This window comes from Panicum virgatum, chromosome 6N (genome assembly GCF_016808335.1).
Source record: "Panicum virgatum strain AP13 chromosome 6N, P.virgatum_v5, whole genome shotgun sequence".
NCBI lineage: Eukaryota > Viridiplantae > Streptophyta > Magnoliopsida > Poales > Poaceae > Panicum > Panicum virgatum.
Window position 1 is genome coordinate 20,202,218 of NC_053150.1, and position 12,770 is coordinate 20,214,987.

Genomic DNA, 12,770 nt, shown 5'->3' on the forward strand with positions numbered 1-12,770 from the left:
GTACCTAAGGCTTCTAAGGTACCGGTTCCGATACCTATGGAGAGCCTTAGGTACCGGTTGATAATACCAATCGGTACCTAAGGCTCATTCATAAATTTCATCCACTCCAAAAGTACCGGTACCGGTTCATCTCCATACTGGTACTTTTGGGGTGGACCTAAGGCTTGTTTTCTAGTTGTGCGTATTAGTGTTTGTTGTTTGTTAGAATTACCTAAGCCAAATCCACATGTGAGCAACACGCCAACACCTTAATGTTTGTGAGCAAGGCCCATATGTAAAATTTGATGAACTATCATTGACACGTGTGGTCAATTAGTCATTGAAGTGAAACATCCATATAAAGTTGTAGTTTTGTGAGAAGAAATCTCAAAATAGTGGTTGGTTTGTAAAATGGGGACAAACTATGGTAGGTTAGTGACTGTTAGCACAGGGGATTAATTAGTAGGGTTGTGAAATTCACTCGATACCAATTTGTGGGTAGTGGTAATGCCAAATCATACACTACTACAAAAACGGATTTATTTAGAGATGGGTAAAAACGTATCTTTAAAAGCTGGCGTGATATCCGTCGACTAGTTTTGGTTGAAAATTTGGAACAGCACGTTTTTTTGGTTAAAAAGCTTAGACCACATGCAGCCATACGTAAGCTCCTCAAAATTCGTAATAGCCGGACGTTGTGGGCTCCACCAAAGTTCCGGAGAGCACCGAGCCATGCTATTTTTAGTAAATCACATGGCATATCCGCATGCAACCGCAGCCAGTGAGTGGCATGATACTGGGAAGACATCGATCATCCCGGACAGCGTTGCCACGTGGCAGAAAGATGGCTTCCGTCCTCCCGACAAATTGAACTGATCAAGATCGATCCTCCTCCTCCCGGTCCCGGCCAAGCAAGCAGCAGCAATGGCCAGGACGGCGGGCGACGACGACGACGACGGCCCGCCGCCGGCCTACGCCGCGCAGCGCGGGCCCCGGCGCGACCCGCGGCTCAAGGACCTGGGCATCTCCTGCATGCTCAACACCGAGGTCGCCGCGCTCCTGGCCGTGATCCGGCGCCGCCCGGATCCCTACTCGTACCTCCCGCCGGCCGTGGCCGCCGCCGAGGAGGCCACCTTTGCGGGGCTCATCAGCTCCCTCAAGGCCCTCCGCGGCCTCCTCTTTCAGCCCCGGCACGGCGCGTGGCGCTGCTCCGACCCGTCCACGTACCTGACGCCATTCCTGGACGTGGTCCAGAGCGAGGAGGCCCCCCCGGCGGCCACCGGCGTGGCGCTCTCCTCCGTGCTCAAGATCCTCCGCATCGACGTGTTCGACGAGTGCTCCCCGGGCGCGCGCGACGCCGTGCACGCCATCCTCGCCGCGCTCACCAACTGCCGCATGGAGCGCTTCGCCGACGCCGGCGCCGAGGAGGCCGTGCTCCTGCGCGTGCTCCAGGTGCTCGCCGCGCTCCTCCGCGCCCGCGCCGCGCCGCTGCTCTCGGACAGCTCCGTCTGCACCGCCGTCAACACGTGCTTCCAGATCGTGCAGCACGCCGCCGGCAGCCGCAGCAGCGAGCTCCTCCAGCGCACGGCGCGGCACTGCATGCATGAGATCCTGCAGGCCGTCTTCGCCAGGCTGCCTGACATCCGCGACGGCGACGGCGACGGCGACGACCCCGCGGTGCTCGGCGGCGGCTCGGGCGCCGGCTTCGGCGCGCGGTGCATGGTGGACGTCTTCAGCTTCCTCTGCTCGCTGCTGCTCAACGCGTCGGACATGGTGGCCACGCCGGACGGGCAGGGCGCCTTCACCTCCGAGGAGGACGTGATGCTCTTCTCGCTGGTGCTCGTCAACTCCGCCGTCGAGCTCGGCGGCGAGGCCATCGGCAAGCACGCCAAGCTCCTGCGCCTCATCCAGGACGACCTCTTCTACCACCTCATCCACTACGCCACCGAGTACAGCCCGCTGGTCCTCTCCATGATCTGCAGCACGGCGCTCAACCTCTACCACTTCCTCCGCCGGTGAGACGCCTGATGCTTGCTGGCTGCTCCGTTATTCAAATTCTCTTCAATTTGGTCAAAATTTAGAGGAGATTTTGGTCGAAATCCGTTGACATCAGAATCAATCCCCACCACCAACAGGTTCCTGAAGCTCCAGCTTGAGGCCTTCTTCATGTTCGTGCTGCTCCGCGTGTGCGGCGGCGCCAACGGCCCGCAGCTGCAGGAGGTGGCGGTGGAGGGCCTCATCAGCTTCATCCGGCAGCCGACGTTCGTGATCGAGATGTACGTCAACTACGACTGCGACCCGCTGCTGCGCAACGTGTTCGAGGAGGTCGGCAAGCTGCTCTGCAAGGCGGCGTTCCCGGCGGCGCCGGGCCCGATGACGCCGGTGCAGCTGCAGGCGTTCGAGGGCCTCGTCAGCATGATCACCACCATCGCCGACAACGTCGAGGTGGACAAGGCCCCCGACCACGACGCGTACGCCGTCGACGTGTCCGAGTTCCGCCTCTTCTGGACCGAGCGCTGGGACTCCTCCGGCGGGGGCGGCGGCGCCGGCACCGAGAGAGAAACGTGGGTGGACTTCGTGCGCAAGCGCAAGCTGCGCAAGAAGAAGGTGGCCATCGCGGCGAACCACTACAACCGGGACCAGAAGAAAGGCGTGGAGTTCCTGAAGCTGTGCCACCTGGTGCCGACGCCGCCGGAGCCCCGGAGCATGGCCTACTTCCTCCGCTACTCGCCGGGGCTGGACAAGAACAAGATCGGCGAGTTCCTGGGCGACCCCGACGAGTTCAACCTCAAGGTCCTCAAGGAGTTCACCGAGACGTTCGACTTCACCGGCGCCATCCTCGACACGGCGCTGCGCACCTACCTGGAGGCGTTCCGGCTGCCCGGCGAGTCCCAGAAGATCCAGCGCATCCTTGAGGCCTTCTCGGAGCGCTTCTTCGAGCAGCAGACCACGGGGGTGTTCGCCACCAAGGACGCCGCCTTCATCCTCTGCTACTCGCTCATCATGCTCAACACCGACCTCCACAACCCGCAGGTGAAGAAGAAGATGTCGGAGGAGGACTTCATCCGGAACAACCGCGCCATCAACGACAAGAAGGACCTGCCGCGGGAGTACCTCTCGGAGCTCTTCCACTCCATCTCCACCAACGCCATCACCGTCTTCAGCACCTCGGCGGCGGCGGCGGCGGAGATGACGCCCAGCCGCTGGGCCGATCTGGTCAAGCGCTCCCGCGCCATGGAGCCCTTCACGCCCTGCGACTTCAAGCACAAGCTCAGCCGGGAGGTGTTCGTCGCCGTCTCGGGCCCCGCCGTCGCCACGCTCGCCGCCATCTTCGACGGCGCCGACGACGAGGAGACGCTCAACCAGTGCGTCGAGGGTCTCGTGTCCGTGGCGCGCATCGCGCGGTACGGGCTGGAGGACGTGCTGGACGAGGTCCTGTGCTGCCTCTGCAAGTTCACCACGCTGCTCAACCCCTACGCCACCACGGAGGAGACGCTCTTCACCTTCAGCAACGAGCTCAAGCCGCGGATGGCCACGCTCGCGCTCTTCACCATCGCCAACCGCTTCGGCGAGTCGGTGCGCGGCGCCTGGAAGAACGTCGTCGACTGCCTGCTAAAGCTCAAGCGGCTCAAGCTGCTGCCGCCGGCGGTGATCGACCCGGACGGCGGCGGCGGCGGGCGCGGCGGCTCCTCGGAGCGCCCTGGGGGGCAGGGGCACCGCCACCGGGCGTCGACCTCGGACGCTGGAGGCGGCGTCATCTTCCCCGCCACGCACCGCGGCGCCGGGACCAGCCGGCACGTGTCGGGCATGATCGGCCGCTTCTCGCAGTTCCTGTCGCTCGACTCCGGCGGCGAGTCGCTGCTCTCCGTCGGCAGCGAGTTCGAGAACAACCTCAAGATCATCCAGCAGTGCCAGGTCGGGGCCATCTTCAAGGAGAGCGGCAAGCTGCCCGACGAGGCGCTCCAGAACCTCGGGCGGGCGCTCATCTTCGCAGCCGGCGGTAAGGGCCAGAAGTTCAGCACGCCCATCGAGGAGGAGGAGACCGTCGGCTTCTGCTGGGACCTCCTGGCGCTCCTCGTGTCGGCCAACCTCCACCGCTTCGCCACCTTCTGGCCGCCGCTCCTCGACTGCTTCAACGCCGTGTCGCAGCTGCCGCTCTTCTCGCCGTGCCCCTTCGCCGAGAAGGCCATCGTGGCGCTCTTCCGTGTCGCCGTACGGCTGGTCTCGGCGGCGGCGGCGGCGGCGCCGCAGCGCGCCGTCGACACCCGCGTCTCCGAGGAGCTCGTCTTCAAGTCCATCAACATGATGTGGAAGCTGGACAAGGAGATCCTGGACACCTGCTGCGAGGCCATCTCGGAGAGCATCGTGCGGCTGCTCACGGAGCACGCCGGCGGCGTGCAGACGCCGCTGGGCTGGAAGACGCTGCTCCACCTGCTCACCGTCACGGGGCGCCACCCAGAGACGTTCGACCAGTCCGTGGCGGCGATGGTCAAGCTCATGAGCGACGGCGGCGCGCACGTCACGCGCTTCAACTACGCCGCCGTCATCGAGGCCGCCTTCGGGTTCGCCGCGCTCAAGATCAGCCCACTGGACGTGAGCACCAGGATCCTCGAACTCATGGCCGAGTCCGTCAACTGGCTCATCCAGTGGCACAAGTCCGGCTACTCCGACCCCGGGAACAGCGCCGGCTTCAGCGGCGGCAGCAGCAGCAGCGCGTCGTCGTCGTCGGCGTCGTCGGTGGAGGACGCGTCGCGGATGGGCAACCTGGCGGCGAACATGTTCATCAAGCTCGCGGAGGCGCTGCGCAAGACGAGCCTGGTCCGGCGCGAGGAGATCCGGTGCCAGGCCGTGTTCGAGCTCGGGCGCGCCTTCAACCTGGCGGCGGCGGGCGACCTCGACCTGGGCCCCGCGGGGTGCCTGGCCTGCTTCAACCTCGTCATCTTCGCCATGGTGGACGACCTGACGGAGAAGACGCTCGAGTACTCGCGGCGCGAGGGCGCGGAGCGGGAGACGCGGAGCATGGAGGGCACGCTGGCCGCCGCCGCCGAGCTGCTGGCCGACGTGTTCGTGCTGCTGCTGCCGACGCTGGCGCAGGCGCCGGGGTTCCGGACCTTCTGGCTCGGCGTGCTGCGGCGGATGGACACGTGCATCAAGTGCGACCTCGCCGCGGGCGGCGGCGCCGGGGTGATGCTGGAGCTCGTGCCGCGGATGCTCAAGCGGATGATCATGGAGATGAAGGCCAAGGAGGTGCTGGTGCCGAGGGAAGGCGACGAGCTCTGGGAGATCACGCACATCCAGATCCAGTGGATCGCGCCCGCCGTCAAGGACGAGCTCTTCCCGGAGTAGCTTAGCAGCAAGCAGCTCGATCGAATCCCCTCCTCAGTTCACGGCAGCAGTGACAATTGATGATAGTGCGAGAGTTTTTATGTTCATGGCTATAATATGACTAGGAATTAGGAAGAAGACACGCAAATGTAGTAGGATTAAACCCAAATTGTGATAATAAACTTCATCGAAATTTCTGGCATTCTAATGGATTTTGACTGATTTGAATCGTGCTATATATTGCCATTGTTTTTTTTTGGAAAAGCGCTCACTTGAGTGTTTTGTATGGCTCTGTCACTCGAATTTTCCACCGTTTGATTTGGTCTCGCCCTCCATCTGATGAATCCTTCCATCGCTCTGTGTTTTGATCTGTTCTACGTATGACCAGGGTTTAACTTCCCGTCGGGAAGTTATTTCCCGGTGAAGTCCGGGAACGGGAAACCGGGCGGTTTCCGGCGTTTCCGTGCGGTTTCCGGCGTTTTCCGACTGGGTTTTCGTTTTTGAATCGGAACGAGAAACGGGAACCGCGGAAACCGCGTCGGTTCCCGTCCGGTTTTGTGAACCATGCGTATGACATGGGGCCAGCTTCTTTGCACTCACTCTTTATATTTCGGGAACCGCGCACTTTTACCTTTCCCCTTCCCTCCCTTGTCTGCCACTTTCATTTCGCCATGTTTGTTGAAGTTGATTTATTTTGTTAAGAAGGGAGTACAACATACGACCATGTTTGTAGCATTTTAGTTGTAACATTAATTTTATGTTACTATAACCATGTTTAGTAAAAATTATAAAATAAGTATAAGTGTTACAACATTTATTTGTAACACATAGCTTTGTGTTCCTATGAAACTTCTTTGTAACAATAGTGTGTTACAGTATCTATGTTGTGTAGTAGTGCGCCTCCATTTCTGCGAGGCGGAAGTCTCTATGTGTGGCGATTTCTAGGGTTTCAACCCAATCTCTTCTGTTCTCTTCAATTTGATCCACTGAATTCGTTCGAGACCTTAGCAGCACTCGTTGTCTCTTTTTTCTTCCGTTCTGTGTTGTTCAGTTTGTTTGATTTGGTTGTTTGTTCTAGTTTTTTCTCTTCGAATTCGTAGGTTTAGTTTGGCGATTTGTTGTCTGGGTAGGTGTGATTCATATGCCAATTTGCGATTTGGTTTCCAGCAAAGGCCAGCGGCCTTATCCCTTCGGCTCTCCCCTTTGCTACAGTTCAGCTAGTGCGAATCAGAGACGATTCTCTATCTGGCAACCAAATCGACGGGTTCTCCTTGAATCCGGCAGCCTCGCCGGCTCTGGAGGATGGGGAAACTTTCGATTTGGTTGTCCGGTGTATATACCCAATACTACTAGGCTTGGTTTTAGTAGGCTAGGGTTAGTTTGCTCGCCGGTGTTGCTGCTGGCTGAGCCGTGGGAGTTGTCGGCCTTCTTCTTCATGGATTTTGTTTAGGAAATTTGTAAATTTTTCGGTTAGACATTTTCATTTGGCATTTGAGGGATCCTAGGACATCCTCAAACTTCTGTTATTTGTAATTCATAGAAAAATTCTGGAAGTTTTGTAAATTTTTTGTTGACAATTTTATTTTGGCATTTGAGGGATTGAAGAAAAAGTGATTGAAGAAATTATCCGAACAGGAGGCTTGTCAAAGGAGTTTAACAACATTGGCCGGTCTGAACTGATAATTACAGGTTGCTGGTACATTTGGTGGCAGCGACGGTGAGTAGTACATGGGGAGGATATTCAGACTCCAACGAGAGCTGCTATGTCGATAGCGGCGATAGTAACAAATAATGCTCTAGCTCCTAAGGCTTCAGCGGTGATAAACAAGAAGTGGCAGAAGCCGGTGGAGGGATTCCTGATGATAAATGTCGATGGATGCTTTGATGAGACAACGGGGATTGGTAGCACTGGTGCAGTCATAAGAGATACCTCGGGGAGCTTCATCGCAGCCTCATACAGCTACATCTCCCATGTTCTGGATGCAACAATGGCGGAGGCCTCGGCATTGAGAGATGTGTTAGATAATATTGTAACATATGCTTTGTATGGAAACAAACCAACCGAAATCATGGAGTCCTGATGTATAGAATTGTGTAGAAAGTTCCTGGGTTGTAAAGATAGGAAAGTCCAGATATGGTTGTTGTACAAATAGAAAGGTATAATACCGGCATCTCCTTGATTTCGGTTGGTGATTTGTACGCCATGCAGAGGGCTCTTCTCTGTATATATTAACAAAGCTACGCGGCCTCTGAAGAGGTGAGAACGCTTCCTAAACATACCTGGTTGCTTTCATGGTAATCAGAGCCAACTCCCACAAAAATACATCTAGCGTCGCCTGAGTCTTGCCCGTCGTCATGGCGAGCTCCTCGGCGCTCAACGTTGCGTCTCCATTGTTCGGTCAGGTCATCACCGAAAAATTGAACAAGACCAACTTCCCTCTATGGAGGGCGCAGGTCCTGCCCATACTGCGAGGAGCGCAGTTGCAGGGCTATCTCGACGGCACCGACACTCCTCCACCTGCAGAACTTGAAGCCAAGGATGGAGAGAAGGTCAAGAAGGTGCCCAACCCCGATCATGCTGCCTGGAAAGCCATGGAGCAGCAAGTGCTTGGGTTCCTGATGACGTCGCTGTCACGGGAGGTGATGGCCCAAGTGGCCACACTCGAAACACCGCAAGAGGTGTATGGAGAACTTGTGCGGATGTACGCATCTGCCTCACGTGCGAGGACCGTCAACACGAGGATCGCACTTGCAACGACCCGCAAAGGTAACATGTCTGTTACGGAGTATGTTGCAAAAATAAAGTCCCTGGCAGATGATATGGCCTCGGCTGGAAAGAAAGTTGATGATGAAGAGCTGGTTTCTTATCTCCTGGCCGGCCTTGATGAGGAGTTCAATCCAGTCGTGACGGCGGTGGGGGCGCGCACCGAGTCTATCTCAGTGGGTGAATTGGTCTCTCAGCTGTTGAGCTTTGAGCACAGATTGGATCTACTGCATGGCGGATCGCAAGGATCTGCCAACATGGCCAAACGCGGCCGTGGAGGCGGCAATAACCGCGGTCGTGGCAATCAGCAAGGCCGTGGTGGTGGCCGTGGCCGCTCCGGCGGTCGTGGCCGTGGCTTAGCTACACCAGGAGGACGTGGCACAGGCCGCGGGTACTTCAACAACAACAGCTACAGCGACGACAAACCACAGTGCCAAATCTGCGACAAGACTGGTCACACCGCCCTGGAATGCTGGTACAGGCTCGATGAGGAGTCTTATCCCAATCAGAGGAGTGCATCGGCTGCGACACACTCATATGGAGTGGACACAAACTGGTATACTCATATGAAGCTCTCCATGAAGAAGTACAAGGGAAAAGATCAAATCCGTGCAGCAAACGGTGCAGGTATGAATATCAGTCACATTGGTCATGCTATTATTAGTACCCCTAATTCCAATTTGAAACTTAATCGTGTTCTTCATGTTCCTGCTGCTGATAAAAATCTTATATCTGTGCACCGTCTTACTTCTGATAATCATGCATACCTTGAATTTTATCCAAATCATTTTCTTGTTAAGGATCAAGCTACCAAGAGGACGCTGTTTGAAGGGCGGTGTAGAAACGGTCTCTACCCCATACCGAGTGCGCATCTGAAAGAAGCTCTTGGTGCCACCAGATCATCTCCTGACTTGTGGCACTATCATCTTGGTCATCCCTCATCTGAGATAGTTAAGAAAGTCGTTAGTAGCAATAATTTGCCCTTTTTAGTTGAGTCAAATAAAGGCTCTGTCTGTGATGCATGTCAACAGGCAAAGAGCCATCAGCTTCCGTATCCTGTGTCCACTAGTGCTTCATCCAAGCCACTAGAACTCATTTTTTCTGATGTATGGGGTCCTGCCACAGATTCGGTAGGCAGAAATAAATACTATGTTTCTTTCATCGATGATTATAGTAAGTTCACCTGGGTCTATTTGCTTCGTTTTAAATCTGAAGTTTTTCAGAAATTTCATGACTTCCAAAATATGGTTGAACGAATGTTTGACAGCAAAATTATTGCTGTACAGACAGATTGGGGTGGAGAGTACCAAAAACTGAGCTCCTTCTTCACAAAAATTGGAGTAGCACACCTAGTATCGTGTCCTCACGCACACCAACAAAACGGCCCAGCTGAACGAAAACACAAGCACATTGTTGAGGTTGGTCTAGCCTTGCTTGCACATGCATCTATGCCTTTAAAATTCTGGGATGAAGTTTTTGCCACGGCAGCATATCTTATTAATCGAACCCCATCCAAAGTCATTGACTTCATGACACCCTACGAGCGTCTCTTTCATAAGAAACCCGACTATAAGTTCCTTCGAGTATTTGGCTGTGCATGCTGGCCCAACCTTCGTCCTTATAACACTCATAAACTTGCTTTTCGTTCCAAGCGATGCGTCTTCTTGGGCTATAGTTCATCTCATAAAGGCTACAAATGCCTTGATGTTAGTACAGGACGAGTCTACATATCAAGAGATGTCATATTTGATGAAGGAGTTTTTCCTTTCCGTGAGTTCCATCCCAATGCCGGCGCTCGTTTACGGGCTGAAGTCAATCTCCTTCCTCACTTGTTTCCTTCCAGTCCCACCATGAATCATCCGGGGGATACTAATGTAGCTGATTCATTGTTGCCTGATATTCAAAATACCCAAAATTCTGCACCTAATGATACTTTTTTGGAAGAAAACAGTGGTGCTTGTGCGCAGGAAATCTTGGAGCCAAGATCAAGCACGATCCCAGCTGAAAACAGTGGTGCTTGTGCGCAGCAAAACTTGGAGCCAAGATCAAGCACGATCCCAGGTGCCGGCAGCGCATCATTGCGCAATGATGGCATCCCGTCGACTTCGTCTGATGGTGGGTCGACAGCGGACATGGGTCAGGAACCCACTGGCCCATCGTCAACCGAGATGGATTCACATCAGGATGTCCCTGGCACTGGGTCTTCTGTATTAGATAATGCTGCAGCAACAAATCTTCCACGCCGGACCAACCGGATCAGAAAACCAAAAGCATACACAGATGGCACTATTGTAGGTAAACGGGTAGGCTACGCTAGCATCACTACCGCATAAACCCAAGATACTTGCGAGTAGAAGATCATAGATCGTTACCACTAGACGCGCAGCGCAGCGGAAGAAGTCGCGCGTCGATGTAGAGGAAGTAGTCGATCACGTCCCACGAACCGAGCTCCTTCGTACTTGATCCCAGCAGCCGATCAGCGCAGCAGTCGTAGCAGCGCCTCCACGGAGTCCACACGTACGGGGATGAAACACCGGGCGTCGGTGTGCTAGCACCGCACGCACGGCAAGGGCGGCGGCCGAGAGAGAGGGAGGGGCGGCGGCTAGGGAGGTGGCGCGGCTCAGGTCATCGCCCCCCTAGCCCCTCCCTCATATATATAGGGCGTACTAATGGGCTTCTATCTCATAGGCCCATTAGTAACCCTAATCCCTCTTGGATCAATATCCACTTGGGCCTTTAAACCGTATTGTGATGATGGGCTCTTGGGCATATCACCAACAATCTCCCACTTGCACTAGAGACAATCATACATGCAAGTTTTCCAACATTCCAAACCCCTTAAGTGTGTGACCCGTTAGGTTCATGTGTAGGTGGTCGTGATCGGAAATCATTTCCGAATCACAAGTCAATAGCGGCACCTAGCAGGGCATAGTGACTCACAAATACACATAAAGATCATATCGGCCGAACCATAGATATACTCATACACCGATCCCTTTGCCACACGATACCAGTCAAGCTCAAAGCGAGATGCGTGCCACCTTTGTGATAGCTCGACCATTCTCTCGATCTAATAGTGGATTCTATTCATAACTAACCTTTAGTCATCATGATTAACTCTTTAATCACTTTGGCATGGCCATGCACTTTCAAATCCAACTATCTCGAGGGGCCCAGAGATATCTCTCCCGTTATCTAGGAGGGGCAAATTCCATCTTGATCCGCTCACATCCCATTCCATGTTTCATGACATACCTGTAACCTGCTTTTGTAACTACCCAGTCACGGAGTAGCGTTTAGCAGCCCCAAGATGCACCACTACACACAGTGAGAAACAATGGCGATCTCAGGTCTAAGGATTCAGTAGGTATAACACTCAAGAACAACTGATGGCACATACAAAATAACAATCCCAACATTGTCTTGGAGTGGGTCAATCCAACACCATGTTCACCAACATGTGTCCACATCATTAATCCGATATCTCCATATCCATGATCCGTGAAACATGATCATCAATTAATGCATGTGCTAGTCTCAACGTCGTTGTTGTCCCACACAACGACATAAACTAGGGATAATTTAGAATCATATCATTTTCAACAAAGAGTTTCACGAACAAGTCACATACTTGATAATCAATGTAAAATAATAATCCATGGAACAAATAACAATTATTTATCATTACATAAACATACTCATGACACAAAATCTCCCACGCACACTAGAATCACTGATGTAAGTATCTAATACCCATAGATCTCATGTGCGCCTCATGCTTTGATTGTGGGAGAGGCTTCGTCAACGGATCAGCAACGTTTGAATCTGTGTGCACCTTGCAAACCTTCACATCACCTCTCTCAACAAAGTTACGGATGAGGTGATACTTTCGCAGTATATGTCTGGACTTCTTAGTTGTTCTAGGCTCTTTTGCTAGTGCAACGGCACCACTATTATCACAATAGAGGTCCACTGGACTGGACGCACTAGGAACAACACCCAAGTCAGAAACAAACTTTCTGATCCAAACAGCTTCTTTTGCAGCTTCGGAAGCTGCAATATACTCGGCCTCTGTCGTCGAATCAGCCACCGTATCTTGCTTGGAACTCTTCCAGCTCACTGCCCCACCATTGAGGCAGAAAACAAAACCGGATTGCGATTTGGAGTCATCTTTGTCTGTTTGAAAACTAGCATCGGTGTAACCCTTTACAAGGAGCTCATCTTCGCCTCCAAATATTAGGAACATATCCTTAGTTCTTCTCAAGTACTTAAGGATACTCTTTACAATTGTCCAGTGAGGTTCACCGAAATCTGACTGATACCTGCTCGTAACACTTAGAGCAAAGGAAACATCTGGGCGCGTGCAAAGCATAGCATACATGATCGACCCTATGGCTGAAGCATAAGGAATCGTACTCATCCTCTTTTGCTCATCAGGTGTCGTAGCACACTGACTCTTGCTTAGAGTAATGCCATGTGACATTGGCAAGAAACCTTTCTTGGAATCTTGCATATTGAACCGATTCAGTATCTTGTCAATGTACGTGTCTTGGCTCAATCCAATTAGCCTTTTTGATCTATCTCTATAGATCCTAATACCCAGAATATAAGCCGCCTCTCCTAAATCCTTCATCGAAAAACTCTTTTTCAATGAGGTTTTAACAGCTTCAAGCATTGGAATATCATTTCCGATCAGTAATAT

At 53.5% G+C, this 12,770-nt stretch overlaps 1 protein-coding gene and 1 non-coding gene across 2 annotated transcripts; both read left to right on the forward strand.

The window, feature by feature from the left end:
* Nucleotides 1–903: 903 nt before the first annotated feature.
* LOC120680247 (ARF guanine-nucleotide exchange factor GNL2-like) lies at nt 904–5,325 on the forward strand. Its single transcript, XM_039961857.1, has 3 exons — nt 904–1,994; nt 2,115–3,261; nt 3,808–5,325. Exons 1-3 carry the CDS (start codon nt 904–906, stop codon nt 5,323–5,325), a joined length of 3,756 nt encoding a protein of 1,251 aa, XP_039817791.1.
* A 2,817-nt stretch (nt 5,326–8,142) lies between these two features.
* Nucleotides 8,143–8,281, forward strand: LOC120680339. The gene has a single exon (XR_005677609.1). It is a non-coding gene; the product is annotated as a small nucleolar RNA Z247 (small nucleolar RNA).
* The last annotated feature ends 4,489 nt before the right edge of the window (nt 8,282–12,770 follow it).